This window comes from Oculina patagonica, chromosome 2 (genome assembly GCF_052425735.1).
Source record: "Oculina patagonica isolate OP01 chromosome 2, crgOcupat, whole genome shotgun sequence".
Taxonomy (NCBI): Eukaryota; Metazoa; Cnidaria; class Anthozoa; order Scleractinia; family Oculinidae; genus Oculina; species Oculina patagonica.
The window spans coordinates 1,358,540-1,382,177 of NC_135759.1; the positions used below are offsets into that span (position 1 = coordinate 1,358,540).

The 23,638-nt window shown below is 40.2% G+C and overlaps 2 protein-coding genes and 1 pseudogene across 3 annotated transcripts in view; all 3 read left to right on the plus strand.

Annotated features, from left to right (window-relative positions):
* Nucleotides 1-17,356, plus strand: part of LOC144642533 (RING finger protein 145-like) — a 38,090-nt gene extending 20,734 nt beyond the window's left edge. The window contains exon 3 of the transcript XR_013568745.1: nt 16,921-17,356. The gene's annotated coding sequence lies outside the window, so the exon portion shown is untranslated. The remainder of the gene's footprint in view (nt 1-16,920) is intronic.
* LOC144642536 (uncharacterized) lies at nt 780-9,339 on the plus strand (annotated as a pseudogene). The gene is made up of 3 exons (XR_013568746.1): nt 780-1,358; nt 3,043-4,209; nt 9,329-9,339. The product of XR_013568746.1 is annotated as an uncharacterized LOC144642536 (transcript).
* Nucleotides 10,996-13,726, plus strand: LOC144642534 (uncharacterized). The gene is made up of 2 exons (XM_078501508.1): nt 10,996-11,706; nt 12,503-13,726. Exons 1-2 carry the CDS (start codon nt 11,124-11,126, stop codon nt 13,465-13,467), a joined length of 1,548 nt encoding a protein of 515 aa, XP_078357634.1. The 5' UTR covers nt 10,996-11,123; the 3' UTR covers nt 13,468-13,726.
* Nucleotides 17,357-23,638: the final 6,282 nt, after the last annotated feature.

The following is a 23,638-nucleotide window of genomic DNA, read 5'->3' on the forward strand; positions in this document are numbered from 1 at the left end:
ATACTTACTCGTTTATTTTAAGTCAGTATGAATATTTCATAATTACTTCGACACATTCAAGTTGCAACGACGCATATTTAGATGATAATGCGTCGCTTTCGGCATCGCCGTCGTAATTGCCATTTGCGCGAGGGTCCTAAGGTTGTGTCGTACCATTGACATCACTCCCTATACTATTGAGTAATGGTTTTGCCTTTGCCTCCCCATCCACGAAACAAAATCTTGAACGACCATTGTTCAATTGTATCCAATCACAAAGAGGCCAGGGAATAGCGTTTTCCCTTCGGCACAACAAATTGGTGCTACGCATTCGGACGGCTTAAAAATTTTGGATACCGGTTTTCGTTTGAGGGCTTGTTCCGGACCGTTTGGATAAATTTTCGATCAAATGATACAAGAAGATTCGTCAAGCTTTCCTCTTTTCTGGTGCGTAGTTTGAAAGCTGTGCGATAGGATTATCAGGTCGAAAATCGGCTCGGCGCGGGAAGTGTTCTACTTTGGAGCTGTTGGAGTTTCCACCCTTTCCATATAATTAGATGTATAGTAAACAGCGAAAGCAAAATACCCTTCAATCGACTCAAATTCGCCATTTCAAGCCAAAAAAACGACACTACACAAAAGGTAGTAAACTTAACATTTATTCAGCACAAATTTGTTAATGTTTTGCACCATTATACGCAATTCTACAAACCATTCGGTAAATTCCATACATTCTCTACAAAAATGTAAATGTGCACAGTCCATACACAAACAGTTTGTCTGGGCGCCCTGTGGTTTTTTCGAAGACACAACAACATGGCGTCCCTGTTAAGCCTCAACAACGACTGTCTCCATAGAATTGTGTCATGTTTAGACGATCCTCCCTCCTTTTACAGCATTGCTCTCAGCTGCAAGAGACTTCTGCAAGTCACCAAAAGCACGAGGAATGTAATACATTCAAAGCTTTTGCGATCAAAAGCAATGTTTTACATCAAGAGTTACTTGGTCGATATTGTAGCTCGAGGGCTGTCCAGCGGCAAATACTACAAATTAGGCGATCTTCTTGAAGGTGCTGCGCGCCTTACAGAAGCAAAAGGAATACTTTCCTATGATAAAATGATTGATACCTGGCAGAAAAACGGCCCTGTAGTCGCTAAATTGTTTACGTGGATCAGGTATCAAGAAGGCGCTGAAAGGGAGGGCTGGCCGCGAGCTACTTGTGTCACCAAATATGAGTGTAACTCTCCATTTACCGAGCTGCAATAAGGACATGGTGATTGAGACTACGTACTTCCGTGATTACATGTCTTACATTGGCAATTACGATAATGAGCTGAGCATCCATGTAACCTGTGGTGATATACATGTAACATCTGGAGGTAAATACTAAGTTAGGTTACAAATGTGAAGGCTTAAAGCGAAACAACCGAAATGAGCGAAACGAAACCGCCAAAACAACCGAAACGGCCGAAATGAGCGAAACGAAACCGCCAAAACAACCGAAACGGCCGGAATGAGCGGAAACGAAACCGCCAAAACAACCGAAACGGCCGGAATGAGCGGAAACGAAACCGCCAAAACAACCGAAACGGCCGAAATGAGCGAAACGAAACCGCCAAAACAACCGAAACGGCCGAAATGAGCGAAACGAAACCGCCAAAACAACCGAAACGGCCGAAATGAGCGAAACGAAACCGCCAAAACAACCGAAACGGCCGAAATGAGCGAAACGAAACTAAATCCCCTAAACAAACAAAAACCCCGACAAAACCCATTACAATAATTGAGAGCTAACCGTAAACAGGCTAACCGGAGTGCATAGTAGGCTAAACTGACTGCATAGTATGGTAAGTGGCGAAAATATTGAAGTTGTACTTGTATCGGTAATTTTGTTTCGTTTCGGTTGTTTTGGCGGTTTCGTTTCGCTCGTTTCGGCGTTTTCCCTCGTTTCGTTACGGTGGTTTCGTTTCGTTTTTTTGGGTTTTAGTACATGCCGTATAGCAGCTGTGTATAGGCTGGAGCTTATCCTGGTTTCAGTAGCATGAAGTGACTAGGAGTATTACTACTTCCCCCTGGATGGATGTTGGTCCATCGCACAATTTATTTCCCATGTTATACACCTGGGTGACGACAAGTGGCCTGATGACAAACACGGGGGAACCAAATTTTAGGCCCGGCGAATCGACTCTAAGCTCGGAACAATCGACTCGTAGTTCAGGGGAAACAACTCCTGGCGAACAGGCTTTTGGGCAAAACGACCGTAATTCGGCACTATAAGTGCAAAATGTCTTGCCCAAGAACAGGACACAGTAGTTGTAAAACCACAGGCTTGAACCTAGACTGCTCAATCTGGAATAACCATTATGCCAGCAAGCTACCTGCAGGGGTGTTGGGTGGGTTGTGGGGGGGGGGGGGGAGGAATAGGGACTCCAGAAAAACAATCAAACAGTGCACAAACATATCCCCACATTTTGTGCCAGTTACTTGTAATTCCTTCCTATTTGAATGGTTGATTGTGTTATTGATGCTTGTTGGTATAAGCAGTGTGATTGCTTTGTTTTTGCTTTAAATTGAAAAATTAATATCACAATATCCTTGAAACTGCAGCACATTTTGATTGAACACAACTTACAAATATACAATAAGCATTCTAAAGTAATTTTACTTTTTTTTTACCTCAAGTACTGGTAGCTTGGATGTGCCACTAACTGATTACCGTATTTTCTCGATTAGACGCCCCCGGCATTTATTTCAAACTTGACCTGGCAGACCCGGCGTTTATTTGACTCTTGCAGTTTTTCGAGCCTGGTTTTCATTTAGCAACGGTTTTTATTCGTTGTTTTTGACAAAAATGTATCTGGCTGATATAGCTACAGTTTATTATACCATAAACAAATATCTTATGGGCCTATTTTCAACTCCACCTTGGAGACCCGGCGTCTATTCGGTACCCGGCGTTTAATCGAGAAAATACGGTAAATGATATTTTTCTCAGCAAGTCTGTTGTTCTATGCTTTTTAGGGTGATTGAATAATAAAGACTTTATTTATTGTTATTTTGTAGGTTTTACCCGCTATTGTCCTGAAGATTTGTTGTACTGGGAAGAGGAAGCCATTCCTGCTGCTGCGAAACCAATGAGACCAGTGATAGAGCTCCTACAGAAAGAGCTTGGAGACACCAGCTCTCCAATAACAGATCTTTTCTTTGTCTGGCTGTGTTTCTTTTTTGCAGGTGGTAATAACTTGCTTGAAGAACACCCACTTCACCAACATACTCCTGGCTCTGTCCAGGCAGCTGTAGATCTGTTTGATCAGGATCTTCGAACTGAAGCCAAATCCAAATTTCAAGATCTAGTTTTTATATGGAAGATTGATGCAGAGCAAGAATTATCACACTTTTCCGAGAATATATTAGAAACTATTCATCTCCTGTCTCAGAGATCGGAAACCAAGTTCCTTAAAAAAATACAGGAAGATGCTGGCAGGTTTTATCAAATTGCATCTGACTATAAACGGGAAAAAGTGCCCAAACAACTTTTGCTTGACTTAGTGCTACGAACATCATCATTGGAAAGAAGCATTTACAATGCTGGTTCAATTTCTGACAAGTTTGTGGAGAACACAGTTTATTTCAGGTCTTTAGGGGGCAAAGTCATTAAACTTTGGGGTGGTATGCATGGTGATGGTGCAAGGTATCCAACCTGGGAGCGAGTGGAACTCAAGTTCACCCTGCCAGATGGTAAAGAGTTAAAATTAGATACAGGATACTTCAATTACAGAAGCATAAAAAGACATTATTATTTACCAATTGAAGAGCTGAGCCCAGTGACAGACCTTCTTCAGCAAGGTATTGATGACAGGATGCAAGGTGAGAAGAAGATCCCGAAGATTGGCAATATGTTCACAGCTATTTACTTCTTACGCGCCTTGGAGTTTTATGAGGCTAAAGAAACTTTCTTAGGTGAACACGAGGAGGGGCTTCTGGTAGAATCAACTGGAGAATCATCATCAGAGGACAGTGAGCCATAACCACGTGAATTAAGTTATGCAACGCTTTCGTGTGGTATAATATTTATTACTATGAATATCCCACGAGACACCTGTATATCTCTTGGTATACACACAAGCTTTTAGACGAGTGTTTATACCAAGAAAATACAAGTGATGGATATTCCGTAGTATACCACATGAAAGTGTGTGTAACTATTTTATACCATGCAATAGAAAATATGTTTACTAAATTTCGTCTAGAATATGATCACAGCACAGGATGGGAAGGTTGCGTTGAATACCGTTGAGTATACAACAGCATTCCTGTATTCTGATTGGCTGTTTTTTCTATGGCATGGTAAAACAATACAGTGGAATACCTATTTTGGATTCAGTGATTTCTCAAACCTCGTGGTAACTTGAACCAAAAGACTCTTCCTTGGATTTTCATAACTTAGTTGAACACTGCAATTTTACCCCCAGTTTCTTCAAATTCCTTTCCCTAGGAGGTTTGAGAAATTCGGATTCTGCCGTATTACCTTAGCTTGGGCAAAATAGAGTACCGCAATAATTATTGTTTCCATAATCAGGACCTGTAGAATGTATTTTTTAGGGAGCTGTTTAAGTTAAGCATGTAAATTATGACTGCCCTCAAGGGAAACAATAAATTTTGTTTCGATTCCCAAGACCTAATGGGAGCATAACTCACTGTTTCTTGTATGAATGGTCAACAATTTTTTGGTACCCTACTATTGAAAATAGTAGGGTATAACAGGAGGGGGGGGGGGAAACAATGTCTGGGACCGAATAGCTATTTTCTCAAAACTTGCAACACGATCACTGCACGATCTAGTCAGTGGTTTTTGGACGATGGCGCAGCAGGCCATCCTTTCCCGCAAAATGGAATCCTGACTATCATGACTATGATGCTGTGGATTCAGTGATTGTAAAAAGATCACAACTATATATCCACTGTTTTTATCCGAAAATTTTGTTATCTTCATGTAGTTATAAAAACGCAGAATTTTGTGATGTTGTGCTACTTTTTAGCGCTGAATGTTTGTACCATGATTTTCAACCTACGTGGCAATTGGAAATGAGGTAAAACAAGGAACAACCAAGTCAACAAACAACCTCAAAACAATAAAACAAGAACACTAGCTCTGACCAGCATGGGAAAAATTACCATTACAGTAATAGTTTTATTTCATAACAATTTACACCGCATGTTGACAACAAGAACCTTTCTGGAATCATTTTCGCTGATTTAAAAGACACAACTTAGAAAACTTCTTTTACTACTATAAAAAATAACCAAGCTTTCCAGTGGCCCCATGTTGTTGTTATTGTTTTGGCAAGTTCAGAATGAGAGGAGCTGCTCATGCGCCTTAGAGGCATCCACTAACTACCGCCTCGCTGATTGCTTTGCAAGTTGTGAGAACAACACTCGGATTTCATATAAGAGAATGTATGGGAAGTTGCTTCCCCTCCCCCCTGGGGGTATATAATTTTTGAATACTAAACATAATTTTTAAATAGTAAATTCAACATCATTTCCATGACAATAGCTGAGGTTGTCAAACAAAAGGTTTATTTAGCTGTGAGTTTTGCCCAACAGCAAACCAGTAGGTTAGAGATCTTTGTTGTTGTATGTTTCTTAGATCTCTACATTCAAACAATTTGATTTTTTTGTGTTTCTAGAGAATTCTTCTGACACACCAGACAGACTGATAGTTATATAGTTACAAAATTCAATGTCAATTCAGTTTTTAATCAAAAGTTCCCAGTGTTGAAACTGTCATGGGTGGGGTGAGAAATGCTCAGATCGAGATATCAGATACTAATATACTCAACAAATCCGAGGGTAAATAAAGTATTTATATCTTCTATCATGATACATTATCTATACTATAGAAGTTAAGAGTTTTCATTTTTTTCTTTCTAGAACATATCTTAGATATTTCAATACTTCAGAAGTTGATGAAGGTCAGCACACACAAGGGGACAAGTCTCTACAAGTAGTTCATGCAACAAGTCCCTTTATTGTATTTTGCTCCAGCCTGCAGTCATTAGAGAGCAAGTCTCCGAGACAAGTCCCCTCATGTAAACTAGTCATTAGGACTTATTGTAGGGAGTTACGAGTACTCGTGAGGACTTATCCCTTTCTGTGTGCTAACCTTTTTGCGGTTTTCAATGAAATGCGAACTCTGAAATTCAAATTCCAACTAGCGATTGCGTTTTTCGCTGCCGTCAATCATAATTATGGTGACAGCCATGAACCATGAAAAACAGAAACAAACAAAATGGATCGAAATCTACCAATCACAACTGACAGAGGTGACCTTTTGACCAGGTTGAAGTGAACTTCTGTTTCCTGCGAGGTCTGCTAAGATGATTGATGGCAGCAAAACGCGTAAACTGTTGGGTAAGGATAAAATTTTAGAGTTCGCATGATCACTGAAAACCGCAATAATTTTAGTACCGTAATGATTCAATTAAGCGCCCGGGGCGCTTATTTACTTTTGGCAGCTTAAGGGTGGGCGCTTTTTCGAGACAGGGCGCTTATTCGGAACATGGCGCTTATTTAATTATTTTTTGAGAAAGAAACAACCAAATGTTCAAAACAAAACTTTAATAAATATTGAAATAACTAACAATAGCGGAAACTATAACGTTACAAATTGTTGAAAGTTAGGTTACTTTTAAAAGGATTGTTCATTTTAGCAGTAAATATATACATGAACGGTACGGTAAATGTTCATGAGTTTATCTTTTCGACGTTGATGACTTCAGTTGGGGCAGTTATCCATGATGGGGGCGCTTAGAAAAATGGGGCATTTATAAGAATGGGGGGGGGCTTATTGGAATAGGGGTGCTTATTGCCAAAAATACTTTTGAAAGGGAGCGCTTATTCGAAAGAGGGCGCTTATTGGAAGGAGGGCACTAAATCGAATCATTACGGTAACTAGATATTTTGATGTAGTGCAAAGCGTCTAAAATTAAATGGATTAGTAGTGTGTATTGTAACACTTTTTAAAAGGATTATACACACATAAACTAAATTAGTGGTTCAGTTTTTTCCAGCGGTGATGATATTTATGAACATTGTATTTATAGAAGAAACACTTTAAACTGTGTAACATTATAGGCTTCAAGCTAGTAATAAAATATCAAAACCAAGAAACCAAGACTTGTAGTGTTTGAGATGATATGAATTAAGTTACATCTGATCTGAGGTGGTGAATCTTTGGTTCCAAATGACCACCTGAGGTCTCCCCCTCGGAAAATGATAATGATTAATGATAATAATAACGATGATGATGAATAAGAAAAATTGTTCCTGTATAAAAGCTTTTTGGAAAAATTCAGTCTCTGTTTTATATAAATGTGCAGCGATGAAAATGTTAAAAGATTAATGCATATCACTAATCAGACAATTCCAGCAGTAGCCATCCCCCCCCCCCCCCGGGCTAACCCCCCGGGCATTAGCATTTCTTTAAAAAAATTGGGAAATTCCCGGGGCGGGGATGAAGGAACCGGACAAATGCTCTGCTCCCAGGTTGATTGTTTTCAATCTCTCGATAGGTGATATGCGAATATAATACAAGTTGTTGCTTTTTTAAAAACATCCACGAACATCCATGAGCTTCTCTAGTCCTTCATGAACTAGCTAATCTGCAACGTAGTCCACGTCTTGGCCTATAAACGCCTCCATCACGAATACGTGACTCACTCCGTACTCCACGGTTTTGAAAGCACGTGTCAAATGCCCCGGGGTCAACCCGAAGCACGCAAATGCCCCACCCTCGGGACGGCAACATTAGGAAATGCCCCGCGGTTGCCCGGGGGGAGGGGGGATGGGCACTGCTGGAATTGACTGATGCATAAAGGTCTACGTTTGAGTCTAGTGGCTCATCGTGCCGGAGCTAATCCCATTGTCGGTAGCATGAAGCAACTAGAAGTATTTTTACTCCCCCCTGGATGGGATGCTAGTCCAATATTGCAAGGATACCCCCAGCATTAAATTTGCTGGTACCTATATATACACCTTGGTGGAGAAAGGCACTATGAGAGTATGAGTGTCTTGCTAAAGAACACAACGCAGTACCCCAGCCCAGGCTTGAACCCAGACAGACCACTTGATCCAGAGTCCAGCATGCTTACCATTGGGCCACCTAACCGGATAACTGACTAAAAGGAATCTATGTCACATGACTCCAGACAAATATACCCGGCGTAGTAAATTGAAGAACGTTCAGAAATGGAGCTCATTTCAACTTGACTGAATGGAATTCAATTGTCATAGAGCCTGCCTACAGATGATTTGACTCTTCAGTCTTTCCAAACTGAAATTTTTAAAACGGTTGATTTGATTGGCTACTTCTTTTGTTAAAATCCAGCCAATCAAAGCATATGTACCCAGAGACAACAGAGACAAGCGGCTCTTGGAGATTTTTCGGTTCCAGACCTCGCACTAGCTGACCGCGCATTATTTATTCGGTTCCAGACCATCTGCAGATAGGCCTTTCTCGATTATGCTAGCATTTTTTTCGGCATTTTTTGGGAAAACGAGCATTTTTTTTCGTTTTTTCTTGAAAAAGAATTGCTAGCATTTTCTGTCATTTTTCATGACTGTGATCCAGATTTCAGAACTCAGAAGGATAAATAATCCTAAAGTTTCACAATTTTGATTACTTAATTTGATTGTTTTCTGTCGGTTTCGACTGTTTGTGCGTTGTGTTACTTGTTTACTTGTATACATTTCACCGATAAAAGGTTAAAAATAAAACTTAAGGTAAAAGCTGTTAAAATTGATGCTAAACGTTTTCGATCTGTTCGATCATCATCATCATCATCATCATCATCATCATCAGAGATGTGTGTTTTTTTAATTTTTTAAAAAATAATCTTTTCTCTTTTTTTAAATAATTTGTTTTAAATAATATTTTTATTTTTTTTATTTTTTATTTTATAAACAAACAATTATTAAGTATCACCTGTTGTTGATATGAGCATACAATGTAAGAATTTGTACGTTTTGTTTGAAATAAAACAAAGCATTCTTTGGAATTCAAGTGGCATTTTTTAAAGAAATCAGGCATTATTTTAGCATTTTTTTGGCTTTATGCGAGAATTTCTAGTAGCATTAAATTCCAGTTTTACTAGCATAATCGAGAAAGGCCTATCTGCAGACCGCTTATTTTAAAATACGAATTGAAAATGGCCACTTCAAAAACAGCAGGAAGAAATTTATCTTTTATTCAACTCCTGATTCAATCTCTTATCTGAGGGCCCCCTGTGCCAGACTCAAGAGAGCGTCGAAAATCGAGCCTACAATATGGCGTCCCTGTTAAGCTTAGTCGAATCAACAGCGTCTTTCGGCCGTACTAGTTGTGATCGTAGGGTAGTTTCCGACTTGAAAACAGCGCGTACGCCTTGTTGTTGTAGGCAGCGGCGAAGTTGCTCAGAAAGACCTTTGACATAAGGTAGAACGGCAGTAGATTTAAACTCAGCCACGGGTTCAGCACTGGTGTTCGGTTTTCTAGCCTTGGTGATCTTCTGCAAGAAAGAATCAAAGTCTCTTCGAGATACCGACTTTTTTTGCATGCAGTATGAGTCGAAGGTTTATCCTGTGCAGTCAAAAAGCCGTATGCATGATTTCAGCGTGGATTTTCTCGGAAACTATTGGAGGGATGAAGTTCAAATTCGGCGAAGAGATAGAGCAACAACTCACCGATCGATAGCCGTCGTCAGATAGGTGAGATTTTCAGTAGTTTGGCGTTAATTCCGGTTTGAAGTGGAGGAGGTCGCTGCTGGCGGCCGCCGACTTGCAAGCCTTGTCTCCTCTTTCTCTCTTACTGGCCTTCGGCCGGCTAAATCAGTTAAAAAAGTGCTTAAAACGGCCCGCGCAGGCGAAGAAATACAACACATGAGTCGATAAACGTTTCATTAAACTTTATTGAGATATTTAGAGCGAAATGTAGTTAGATATGTTATTTCCAGAGCTTTATTTCAGTAACCCTTATAGATTTCAAAATTTCTTTTGTTCGTCTCATGTCAACAACAATAATTAACCACGAACACATAGGGTGGTCTGCCTGTGATGCAACATTGCTGTCAACGCGAGGTCACGTCCCTAACGACCTAGGCTGATGACGAAAAAGAATGGGCGCTTGTAGCGACCAAATTTGGCCTAAAAAAGAAGCCTTAAAAGAAGCCCCCATCTCTTGCATTTGTTTTAACTTCAATAATATCTTTGAAAAGAGCAAGTTTTTTGGTATGGTTTATTTTTGACGTTTGTAATTTTTAAACGATGTAAGTGCTAGTGGCTATTTATTCGTGTTTTAGTTACGCAATCCATTGTTTGTGCGACGCTTTTTATAGATCGCCTTTCAGACACACGTGCGTTGAGATAAGAAAGCTGACATGTCACTTTTAACATTGTTATATAACGTTTGTAAATGACAAGTCACGTTTTTTCCACGAGATCGCGTGATCACCCACAGCGGAAAGTAATCCCTTGAGAAATTAAAATATTCCCTTGAGAAATTAAAAAAGTCCCTTGAGAGTAGACAAGAATGACAAGAATGTTCCAAATTTTGCCCCACATAACTGCTATTCTCCTATTTTCGCTTGTAAACAAGCAAAAAAAGTCGCAAAAAGGATATCCATTAGATACAAGAACAGATGACAGATGTTTTTTCTCCTTGGAGATTACAGATGGTTTAAATTAATTCGAATTTTTTTTATTGGCTGTTTGGAACAAAGAATTCCTAAACGGAAGTCGAAAACGTAACGACTCTCTCATACATTCTTTTGAAACGTCACGACTGCATACATGAAGACCGGAAGTCCTAGAATCTAGGACTGGAAATCCTTTGTCCCCAGATGAGTCCCCAGAGCCCTTTGTTTCCTCGTGCCAAGGCCCAGCCGGCGGGGAGATTTTTCGGTTCCAGACCTCGCACTAGCTGACCGCGTATAATTTATTCGGTTCCAGACCATCTGTAGACCGCTTTAATATTACGAATTCAAAATGGCTACTTCAAAAACAGCAGAAAGCTAGAAATTTATCTTTTATTCAACTCCTGATCCAACGTCTTATCTGAGGGCCCCCTGTGCCGGACTAGAGAGAGCGACGAAAATCGAGCCTACAATATGGCGTCCCTGTTAAGCCTCAACGACGACTGTCTCCATGGAATTGTGTCATGTTTAGACGATCCTTGCTCCTTTTACAGCATTGCTCTCAGCTGCAAGAGACTTCTGCAAGTGACCAAAAGCACGAGGAATGTAATACATTCAAAACTTTTGCGATCAAAAGCAGAGTTTTACATCAAGAGTTACTTGGTCGATATTACCAATATAAATGGCAGATCTCGAGGTGCCGATAGCCCCGATCCCTACGACAAATACTGCAGATTACGCGATCTTCTTCACGGTTCCGCGCGCCTTACAGAAACAAAAGGAATACTTTCTTATGCTAAAGTGATTGATATTTGGCAGAAAAACGGCCCTGTGGTCGCGAAACTGTTTACGTGGATCAGGAATCAAGAAAGCAACGAGAAAGAGGGCTGGCCGCGAGCTACTTGTATCACCAAATATGAGAGTGTAACACTTCATTTAGCAAGCTGCGATAAGGACATGGTGATTAAAACTAAGTACTTTCATGATTATATTGGCAATTATGATGATGAGCTGAGCATCCATGTAACCTGTGGCGATTTGGATATAACATCTGAAGGTAAATTCTAAAAGTTTATTTAGGTTAAAAAATGTGAAGGCACAGTTAAGTGATGCAGTTAAGTGATGCAAGTCGAGAGAGGTAGACTTGGCCCGCTTACTAGGTTTTCATTTGCGTTTCCCGCAAAAATATTAGAATTATCAATTTTTAAGGGGCAGTGTTTGGCTTCAGCGTGACTTGGATCTGTGATGTAAATATTCAATCGACGAAGAATGTGTTAGCAATTTTTAAGCATTGCCTTAGGACAACCAAACATTAGTTTGCTTTCAGATGTAAAATGTCTGTCCTTCTTAACAATCCTCTCCTACATTTGAGACCAGGATAAAAGGGCAGTTGAGGTTCAAGACCTAGGGCCGTAGGCAGGGAGGTAGACTTTCAATAAAGTCCTTCTGCTTCACGGCCTGAAAGGCTCGCTTCGCTCGCTTATTTACTGTGAAAACTCGTGAGGTCGACTTGTGGCAAGTCTAGCAGGGAGGATGCTATGGGTGTGTCCGCGCCTACCCACGGGCCACAAAGGTCCGCCTTATCCGAGAGTGAGGGTTAAAATGACTCTCAGAATGCAGGAAATGCGGACTTAAACAACTTGATTTTTCAAGATTTCCCGGCTGAGAATACCCCTGGACCCCTTGAGAGGCTCGCGCCTCTGGTGCTCGCACCCACCCATGCAAAATCCTGCGTACGGCCCTGAAACCTGATCTATAATGAGAGAAATCAGCAAGTTAACAACCAAAATGATTGTGTGCTTTTTAGGGTGATTAAATAATAAAGACTGTATTTAACTATTGTTATTTTGTAGGTTTTACCCGCTATTGCCCTGAAGATTTGTTGTACTGGGAAGAGGAAGCCATTCCAGCTGCTGCGAAACCAATGAAACCAGTGATAGAGCTCCTACAGAAAGAGCTTGGTGATACCACCCCTCCAATAACAGATCTTTTCTTCGTCTGGTTGTGCTTCTTTTTCCCAGGTGGTAATAACTTGCTTGAAGAACACCGACTTAGTTTTAAAGATGCCGGTAGAAATGAAAAACCTACTCCTGGCTCCGTCCAGGCAGCTGTAGATCTGTTTGATAAGAATCTTCAAACTGAAGCCAAATTTCAAGATCTAGTTTCTGAATGGAAGAAAGATGATAAAGAAGAATCACAGTTTTCCAAAAAGATTGTAGAAACTATTCATCTCCTGTCCCAGAGATCAGAAACCAAACTCCTTCAAAGATTAGAGGAAGACGCTGCCAGGTTTTATCACATTGCATCTGACTATAAACTGAAAAAGTTTCCCAAACAACTTTTGCTTGAGTTAGTGCTACGAACATCACTGGAAGAAAGCAATTACAATGCTGGTTCAGTTTCTGACAAGTTTGTGGAGAACACAGTTTATTTCAGGTCTTTAGGGGGCAAAGTCATTAAACTTTGGGGTGGTATGCATGGCGACGGTTATCCAACCTGGGAGCAATTGGAACTCCAGGTCACCCTCCCAGATGGTAAAGAGTTAAAATTAGATACAGGATACTTCAATTACAGAAGCAAAAAAAGACCTTGTTTACCAATTGAAGAGCTGAGTCCAGTGACAGACCTTCTTCAGCAAGGTATTGATGACAGGATGCAAGGTGAGAAGATCCCGAAGATTGGCAATATGTTCACTGCTATTTACTTCTTACACGCCTTGGAGTTTTCTGAGGTTGAAGAAACTTTCTTAGGGGATCACGAGGAGGAAATCCTAATAGAGTCAGATGAAGAATTATCATCAGAGGACAGTGAGCCATAACCACGTGAATTAAGTCTGATGCATACTAGTTATGCACCGCTTTCCAGTGGTTTACTATGGAATATCCCATGATTCACTTGTATTTTCTCGGTATACACACAAGCCTTTAGGTGAGTGTGTATACCTGATTGAAGAATCCTTGACTCATGAAAAGCATAAACTATGAACGATGCGACCCAAATGTTAACTGGGAAATCAGAACAACTTTTTCATCATCTCAGTGTGACAGAATAAACATGATTCATAATACGACAGGTTGTATAAACAAAATATCTTGATTATCAAAAAAAGGAATATTAAATAGATTTAGCCAAGCCTAAAAGCGGAGCTCCCCGGTTATTTACTTCACCCTTTTCGAAAATCCAAATTTACTGACCGATAGCAGAAAAAATAGAGCACTTGAGCCCGGGATCCAATGTAAACCATTACTTGGTCAGCGGTAAACTTTAAAAAAATCGACCTCGATGAGTTCCGTATGTGAGCCCGTTATATGGTCATGTGATACTGGTCAGCGGATACCTTGTTTTGACAGCTGTCAATTGACCATGACATGGATGCCCAATATCAACCATAACCTTAAACCTATTTCTGGAGTATGGTCGCCATGTTGGGGCAACATCGTCGTCATTACACGCACCTGCGAACCATACCGCTAGCCATGATGACCAAGAAAAACCAAAAGCATGGGTCTGTTAATTTTTCTATGGGTATGGGGCTCTGCTCTGCGACCCTTCGGGCTGCTGGGAGCTCCGCTATTACTAAGCTTACATGTACAAAGCCTGTCTACCCAGAATACCATTGGGTCATTTCGGTCATGGTTTATGCTTTTCACATGGTCAATGTTTCTTCAATTAGGCATATACCATGAAAATACAAGTGACAAGTGGGATTTCCATAGTATACCAGATGAGAAAGTGTTGTGTAACTATTTTATACCATGCTATAGAAAATATGTTTACTTTATTTTGTTGAGAATATTGATTGCAGCGCACAATGGGAAGGTAGGGTTGAATATTGTCTGTTATATAATAACCTGAATTCTACGCGCATTTTGATTGGTTCTTACTTATGATCGATCAGAGTACAGACACATGGATGACGTCACGCGGTGGTGTGACTCGCGCGCGTGATTAGAGTTCATAGTCCAGATCAGAGTTGTCGGCAAAGTTTTTCAAACTTGCGAGGCCACAACAAAGCAAAAAAAGTTCAGCTTAATTACAAATGTCCAGAGAGAAACAATACGCCAAGCATCATTCACCTTTCGAAGCATTTAACTGGGCGAAACAAGCTTGAAAAAGACAGTGAATTATTCGAGAAATTATCCGAAATCTTTATGAAAGTTTGACCGATGTTGTGCAATTGGACGACGCCACGGGAAAGAAACGAATTGTGGTTGAACGCTTCGGTTATGTTTACAGATTTGAACAACTTTCCAAATCGGAATAAAGGTTAGAGTTTTCATTGACTTTCAATTGACCATTTTTCTGTTTATTTAATTAATCGGATTATAACAGTGCTTCGTGTTAACGAAAACTTAATAGTTAAATCAAAACAACTTAGCTCATCTTTACGGCGGCATTGCTCACACTGAAGTGTGCTGAAGTCTTGTGTTATTATATAAAACAAATAGATTCCATTTTGCCGTGGGTCTGTTCAGTTATAGATCACAGAAGACGTCAAAATGTGGTATGAACATCAGTGACCCACTCGGCTAGCGCCTCGTGGGCCACTTCTCTGTTCATACCACATTTTGACGTCATCTGTGATCTATAACTGAACAGACGCACGGCAAAATGGAATCTATTTGTTAAATATACAACAGTATTCCTGTATTCTGATTGGCTGTATTTTCTATGGCATGGTATATAAAATACAAATAAAATACCGCACGGTGACATAGCCCCTTTAAAGAGCCTACTTAGTTTTTCTTTGCTACATGGCATATGTATAGGATTCCAATGTAAAATAATTTCTGTGTGTACATGTAGCCCTTATTAACTATCTGAAGTTCAAAAGGGGGCTGATTCAAGAAATTTAATCAAATAACTTTCTTCAAAAGAAAGACAGCATTACAGTCGTTCCCGTAAAACCGTGAACACCAGAGAAAAGTTCTGGAATGTTTATTGTTTTGCGACCAATCAGATGCGAGATGAAACCGCAAAAGATAACCGCCAAACCGCAGCATGGATTAGTCACGACTTGACACGGAACAACAAGCTGGCTTTTTCTTCCAGGACAAACCTTCAATTTTAACGTTTTTCAAATACTGAAATTGTTCTTTTTCTATTTAAGCTTATGTATGAGCAAAGAATAGATATGAACGATATTTTTCGGAAAAGCTATGTTGAATCGAGCAGTCAGGATCAGACACAGCTAGACAACACGTCTGAGAGCAGAAAAAATGTACTCTCCTCTCAATTTTTATTTCGGTGTCTACAGTGTTGTGAATTATACGGGTAAATATTTCTGGGTTTTAGCTTTGTAAAAAAAGCTTTACATCGCCTTACATGTACTTCGGTGCCGGAACACGAGACATAACACCTGGCATATTATGAGAATTCTCCGGCTCAAGATGTCACGCAAAACGATTCCGCAAAACTGCTGCAAAACGATTCTCAAATTCCACAAGCTAATTTCCTCGGTTCGCAGCGTTTATATCGAAATACATTTGAAAATATCGAAAATTTTATTCTTTTTTTTATTTCAGTGAGCTGCTGTCTAAGCAAAGAGACACTGTGGCTTCACAACTGAACAATGTCAATGTCCCAGTTTGGGTTGACGCGATTCGTACGTTAAGTACTCTTCGCTGTTTGCATAAACATCCTCATTCATTTATCCTCATGGTTCTCTGTGAAAGATTGCTATTTTTTTACTATAAACCAACACCAGTTACTTGATTCTGTCGGTTCAGAAACCAAACTACCGAATAGACCAAAAAGCGAGTGTAAATTGTCAAAATTTACAACAGTACAAGTTTGCCTCATTTGACAGGTGCGAGTTTCTCAGGTACAAAAAATTATGGATCGAAAACCACCAATCACAGCCCACTAGCTTGACCTTTTGAACTGCACGAGAAACAAACACCGGTCATCGTCGCTTGTGATTGGATCATTTTTTTGCTCTCAGACGTGCTGTCTAGCTGTGTCTGATCCTGTCTGCTCGATGAATCGTTTTTCCGTATTGAATATATCATTCATATCTATTATTTGCTGATACATAGCTTAAATACAAAAAGAACAATTTCAGTATTTGAATAACAGTAAAATTGAAGGTTTGTCCTGGAAGAAAAAGCCAGCTTGTTGTTCCGAGTCAAGTCGTGACTAATCCATGCTGCGGTTTGGCGGTTATCTTTTGCGGTTTCATCTCGCATCTGATTGGTCGCGAAACAATAAACATTCCAGAACTTTTCTCTGGTGTTCACGGTTTTTCGGGAACGACTGTAAAATTGGTCAGTTTGTAAGCTGTTAAAAAATTATTCAAACATTGGTCCAAATTCAGACTGATAAAATTGGAATGTACATTTTTTAGTGGAAACTATTATGTAGCTTTGACATAAGTCTCAAAATGTTCAACATTTGATGTTATGATTGTCAATTGAAAGGAAATAATAATTATTATTGTTATTAGAAATTGTAAATTTCACAGGCCAAGTTTAAAGTGTAAGAATCATATAAATTGGAATTAACTGTACGTTATAAATAAGGCAAAGTCCAAATTATGTTTACTCGTTATGTTTGTTGCTACTTGTTTGTTAAACATTTATCATACAAAAAATAAATATATTAATAGGAAGGTGAAAATAAATAAAATATATTTTATAGTAACATGCAACCATTGCAGGTGCTTATTGTTGTCCTGTAGCATTTTGATTTATTTTTGCCACAGTTAAACTCGTCGCCAATAGATGAACTTGGGGAAGATGCCTATGATAGTGGGTGGTGGTTCCATAGCGAAAAACGAGCCTCAAGCTGGTTAAGGGGAACGCAGTCTCTGAGAACAAGATTGGGAAAACCCCATATGTGACATCATGGCCGCGGCATGGTCCACTGATTTCCGCTGACCAGCCACATTGGCTTGACTTTAACTTAGCCAAAATTACATTCAGACACATCAAAAAACCTGGTTTATTACATAAATTGTAATGTCTTGTAGCATAACAGTAAACTTAAAGCGCACACTGATTGGTAAATTTAGCATTTACTTTTTGCCCAAGACAAGGTGCTGTTGAATGCCTTCAACTTGAGCACATGCTGATGTGCCATGACGTGGAGGTGGTGCGGGCAATTAATGCAGAGAAAAGAAAGTACAAGAGGGCTTGCACTCTTGCCGCAATTTTTTGCCCTCCCCCCTCTTTCTGAATTAAATTCAGAAAATCCAACAAATTTTGTTGGATCTGCCCTTAGAAACTGTAGAAATGGTCAAAGCTGTAGGTGCAGTTTTGAGCTGTGGATGCACTTGGGAGGTTTGCAAAAAACTCGAGAAGCTAGAGTTGCCCTCAGCTATACCTCGAGAGACTCTTACGCTTCTTTTGTGATCAGCTGCCTCCCGTGTGCATCATAACTCTATAGTGCATGCTGTGGGGCTTACCATTTGTTAAAACTAAGCCTGTTCTTTTCACTTCCGGGATCTGTTGCTTTTGCATTTGGAGGGGGGTGGGCATCCATTTATTTGGTACTTATAATTATTATTATTATTATTGTTATGTTCTCGACGTAGCGCCGAGACCAAACCATGGTCCTGGGGCACTAAAGGGTAGCCAGTTTTTAGGTTGACAACACCCTCCTCAAAATATGCGCTGTACCCAGCAAGGTTATCTTATGTAGTTCACTGATGCTTATTTGGCCGGGGATTCTTCCAAGATAACTTTCTAGTCCCTTTTTGATAGCTCCAAGTGCTCCAGTGATAACTGGTATCGTTTCCGTTCTCATGCCCCACATTCAGCTTGTTTCGATTTCCAAGTCCTTATATTTGGATAGTTTTTCAGTGACTTTCACGGATGTGTTTCTGTCTGATGGTACTGCCATGTCAATAAATTATTATTATTATTATTATTATTATTATTATTTCTCTATTTCTAAAATATTTACAATGGCTAAAAATACATTCTGACTTAAGTTTGAGCATACATTACAAATAAGACTTATTTTTGGTTGTCTATTTACAGAGTAATTAATAATAAATAATAGCGAAATATGAATCTAAAAAAATAATCAAAAATAAAAACAAACAAAAAATAAAAATATGATAAATTCGATAAAACTAAGTTAGACGGGCGGTTGCGTTAAATCTATTGCAATGTCTACATTGTTAGTGTCCTGTGTTCTTCTAGATCTTATGGATCTTGATCCTCTAAGGCACAGTAAGGCCGAGCGTATTAGAGCAAAGGAGACTCTTGCTCTCACCCATTGCATGGTATTGGATGGATGGATAATCTTTATTTAAAACACGGTCAAATTCATCAGCTTACAATACAACAATCTAACTATAATATATATACAAGAAAGAGGGGAAATATAAAAATATATGTACAAATATAAAAAGCTGCTTTCCACGAATGCCGTGCCCTAGAGTATTCGCATAGACACCCCTCTGTAACAGACCTGGTGACACCTGATTTTCCACCAGGTTTTCAACCAAAATCGACCAGGGAAGTAAAAAATCCACCAGGTTGATTACTTACTTTTTGTATGCAATAAACTAAGCGGGGTAATCGTGCACAATTTTCCGCACCGATGTCGCCTAACGGCTGTAGATGACACCGTCGTTTTTTCGCATTGTACGTAAACAACTGCAGTAATGTACTCTTTGTATCCTGCTCTAACACGGAGAAAGTGGCAAAGGAAAAACAGAATCGAATAAAGGCATCGGACTTAATTTCTCTTATAACAAGTCCTTTTAGGCTTTCGCGTTATACGGCAAACGGGCCATTTTGCGATCCCCGAGCGTTCTTTGTATCGAACAGTGCATTATAGCCACTAGATCCGCAATGGGTCAAATATAGCAAATCATTGTCAGAATGAGCCAATGAGTATAATCATACTATTGACACTGTCAGTTTGCACTTGGACTTGAAGCAGTCCTGTTATATTCCTGAAATCCTCTGAAATTCTCGCACGTTTTTGTCCATCAGAGATCATACACGGCACGCAATGCATGCAGAAGCGATGACGAACAGAAGAACAAATTCCGCCGACCGCCTTATGATATAAGGCGATGGACTGACGTTGTCGCCTTAAAATGATTCCTTTAGATGCATGCTACTTTTACAGTTCTTAGCAGGCCTGTAGGCAGGATTTAAAACGACGGTTCGTCAGAGCGCCAAAGATCTGAAAGATGCAATCGTGTGAACGCCGAAGATGTAACTACTGGGGGTCCAGGGGGCATCCCTCCCCGGGAAATTTTGAAAATTAGACAGGCCGAAATCACATTTCGTGCGTTGTGAAGGGAGTTTTATAGGCAACTAGGCAGCTCAAAGTAAACTAAAAAAACACGATTATTTCTAGACCTTTTCAGTTAAAATCAAAGCTCCTAATTTTTGGAAGGGGAACGCGCTTCACCCGGCAACCAACCTTGCGCTTGGCGGATTACACCACCAAAACATACATTTACGACTTAAATACCTAAACCGCGTGTTGAAGGACTTTTACAAAGTCTAGGTTAACGTGAATTCAGCCAGATATTCGATATGTTTCAAAAACAAATTGGGAGAACGTTTCGCGGGATCATGTTCTCGACTCCCTAGTTTGAACGTCTCTCAAGCCCTGCTAATCTGACTACAAGTTTAATTACTTTTCCAGAAGGTAAATGACATAAATATTTATTATCAAAAGAGCCTAGCACCAAGAGACAGATCCAGAGGTTGTCTAGCACAGGCGCGCCTAAATTTAAACGGTCCGTTTACCATTAAAATTGCAAAATGTTAAAAATGCCGGCCCTTATTCGTTGATCCATTTTCAGTAGGTTATAGCATAAAGACGTCAAAATAGAAAACCGTTTGCTTATATCTTTCACAGGTCGAATAAATTGTCTCTTTTTTCGGATTAAGCGACACTGAAGCGAGCAATGAAAAATACGCTTTAATGACTGCAGTCATCGGCATCAATAGTTTCATGCAGGCGAAAGCTACACAAAGTAATATTTAGACAATACTTACAATTTGAGGCAGCTTAATTAAAATTTACCGTCATACGCCACTTGATTGATCTTGAATGTACTTGAATAACTTGCGTATTTTTTGCATCACATTGTGCCGGCGGGCTGCAAAGTTTAACACGATATTTTATACATCAAACGCCTCTCAAACTGCTCAAGGCTACTAAATCGACGAAAAAAGGCCGTTTAATACTCACCAAGAATTATGTCGGTCAAGCTGATTATCCTCTGCGTAGTTATTCGATAAAACGCTGTAGAAAGCCGGGTCAAAAATACTTCCACACATTTGTTTTGGGCCGCGCGCGCTGTTCAAATCGCTCTGAATCATTCACAAGCTCGTATTACATACAGAAAAGGAAACAGATCTGTTTTGTCTCTTCAGTGATGTGCTTGACAACGGAACAAGCGACAAAAACAATAGAAAAAAGTTAACAATTACTTTTTGCTATATTTACATCAAGTTATAGTGAATTATTAAATTCTCTTTTTGCCGTGCGTCGTTTTCTTCTGTTTATTAAAGCCAGCAGAAAGATTTTGGTTGATTTTTCCTGACCAGGTAAACAAAATTCTTCACCGGGGAGAAATAAAATTGACCAGGTATTTTTCAGATATTCACCAGGGACCAGGGAGGTCAAATTTTCACCAGGGAGGGCAAAATAACCCACCAGGTCGGGTTTCACCAGGTCTGTTACAGAGGGGTGTGCATAGCTTTCTCCTTTCTTAGTACCTTATTATAGGAAATTAACGATACATGTTATTAACGCGAATTTCAAAAATTCGCGTTAATTTTATTGATGTTAATTAATATAAATACGTTTACTATAAGCATTTAACCAGAACTTTTCATAAGTTCGCGTTAATTTTATTACGCGTCAATTTTGTTCGTGTTGTTAAAATGCCTCGTTATATTCCTATAATAAGGTAGATCTTACATTCAGTTCCCATTCCGCCTGTACTACTGAAGATTAATGGTGTAAATGTTCCCTGTTCAACCTCCATGACCCGGTCAGCATACTGTCATTTCTTCTCACTCTCATGTTGCCTATAGATCTGTTCAGGATTATGTTCAAGGTAAGAGTCTGCATTTGGGTGGCATACCCTGACATCAAAGAATGCAGATCTCTGTCTCTCCCAGAAACCTCTGGCGTGTATATCCAAACGGGCGTCGGGAGCTCTGTTTGCGCCCCTGTTCAGTGTCTCTCCGGTAATTTGTTGGAGGACTGGCTCCACCTCGACATCGTTATATCAAATATATCTCCGCACACGCATGGCTTTGGTAGGTCAAAAAAAAACCCCAGCTGTACCGCATCTTAACAGTGTCCCTGAATTCACGCTTGTTAAGATCATAACCCTGATCTTTTATGGGTATCACAGTGAGCCAGCTCGAGGCCCCTTTCTCCGATGCTAGCTCTGCCGCTCTCAGAGATCTTGGAGATAGACTGTTCTTAACTGTCTCTTCCCTCCCCTTAAGGAACTCGTTTTTCTTAGCTCCCGCGTGAGATATTGCGGAGCGCATATCTGCCGCATCTGGAGGTTGGTGATTTTGAGCCACAATACGCTGTACAAGGGGTTCTGTGACAGTGACCGACGCCTCGTATTCTAGAGATGACGATTCTGATGGATTTGCGAGGCCCAGTCCCCCCATACGTACTGGAAGTGCGAGTAAGCTGCTTTCGTCTGTAGAGACGATGACGCAGACCAACGGTGAAAGCGGCGTAGCTCGCCTGAGGTTGGGATATGGCGAACTCCGCGAGCTTGCTAACTTGGTGAACCCAGTCCTCGACCATCTCTCCGACATATTCCTCCAGGAAAAACCTGGATCCGAGAACTGCACCAAGGTGCTTGTGGCCTTCAGATGTTATGTTGATTGCAGTGTTAGCAAACACCTCTCTTGCAGCATCCTCTATGTCAGGTTTGGTAATTAACCAGCACTTTTTCGCGTTCGGGAAGTATCCGAGTGCTGGTCCACTCTCGGAAAGATCGTCCCACCATTTTTTGACGTCATCCAGCGAGCCGCTTCCGGTTACGTCGTCAGCAAACCAACACTGTTTGGTCGCGCTTGAGAGCGGCTGGAGACTATTGGCGTACATGCTCATAGCAAGGGGATCACCCTGCGTGGTACCTTCTGCAGATCTCAACTCTTGCCCACCGAGAACAAAGAGTCGCGCGGATTGTCTGTAAGTATCGATCGCATAAATTGCAGTGCTGCCGATCTGTTCAACGCATTAAAGGCACTCCCACTTTTCAGCCCAGCGCAAATTTGAAGTGAGCCACTTGCTTCGATGACATCAGACTTTCGTAACACACTTCCCGATCGATAATCCTGCGAAGAACTTCGCCAACACCGTCGGACCGCGCCCTCTCCTTTGTCTAGTGGAATTAACCGGTTGGATAACACTGCTTCAATACTGATAGGATCAACGTACTCCGTACATAATCTTCTAGCCATTACTGCAACAGCGTTACAAAGAAATTATTATTATTATTATTATTATTATTGAAAGTAAATTACAATTAAACTCTTGAAATGGGATACTTTTGGGGGGGTGGGGTGGAAGTTGGACTCATTTTCGGAATTTTACGATATCACATTTTTCAGTAGGATTAATTATATGAATCGGAGAAAGTAAACAACACAAGACCAGCCGATATTTGCCTGGTGCTAACGGTCTTCCAAACTGAAAACTGATTGACTTACCGTATTTACTCGAATAAGCGCCGCGGCGCTTATTAAATTTTTAGCGTCTCAAATGCGGCGCTTATTCGAGGGCGGCGCTTATTTGAGGGCGGCGCTTATTTAAATTTTGGCCACCGAAAAGAATCTTATATTTTACAGTAAATTAAAATAGCATCTTTTGGTTGTCAGTATTCATCTCTTGCTGAAGAAAGAAGTGGCGCTAGCTGTCCTGGCAAAGTTCTCGGCCTTCACACATTTACAGAACTATGTATTGTAAGAATGTTGGATAGAAAAACTAATGGAGAGCGGTAAAACAATCACTTTGAACTGCAAAGTAGGTTT

What these genes read in the sequence shown, in the direction of transcription:
- LOC144642534 (XM_078501508.1), top strand. Translation starts at nt 11,124, where the DNA reads ATGGCGTCCCTGTTAAGCCTCAACGACGACTGTCTCCATGGAATTGTG. An exon ending in TTTGGATATAACATCTGAAG is followed by an intron (nt 11,707 to 12,502) that starts GTAAATTCTAAA and finishes GTTATTTTGTAG; the next exon opens with GTTTTACCCGCTATTGCCCT.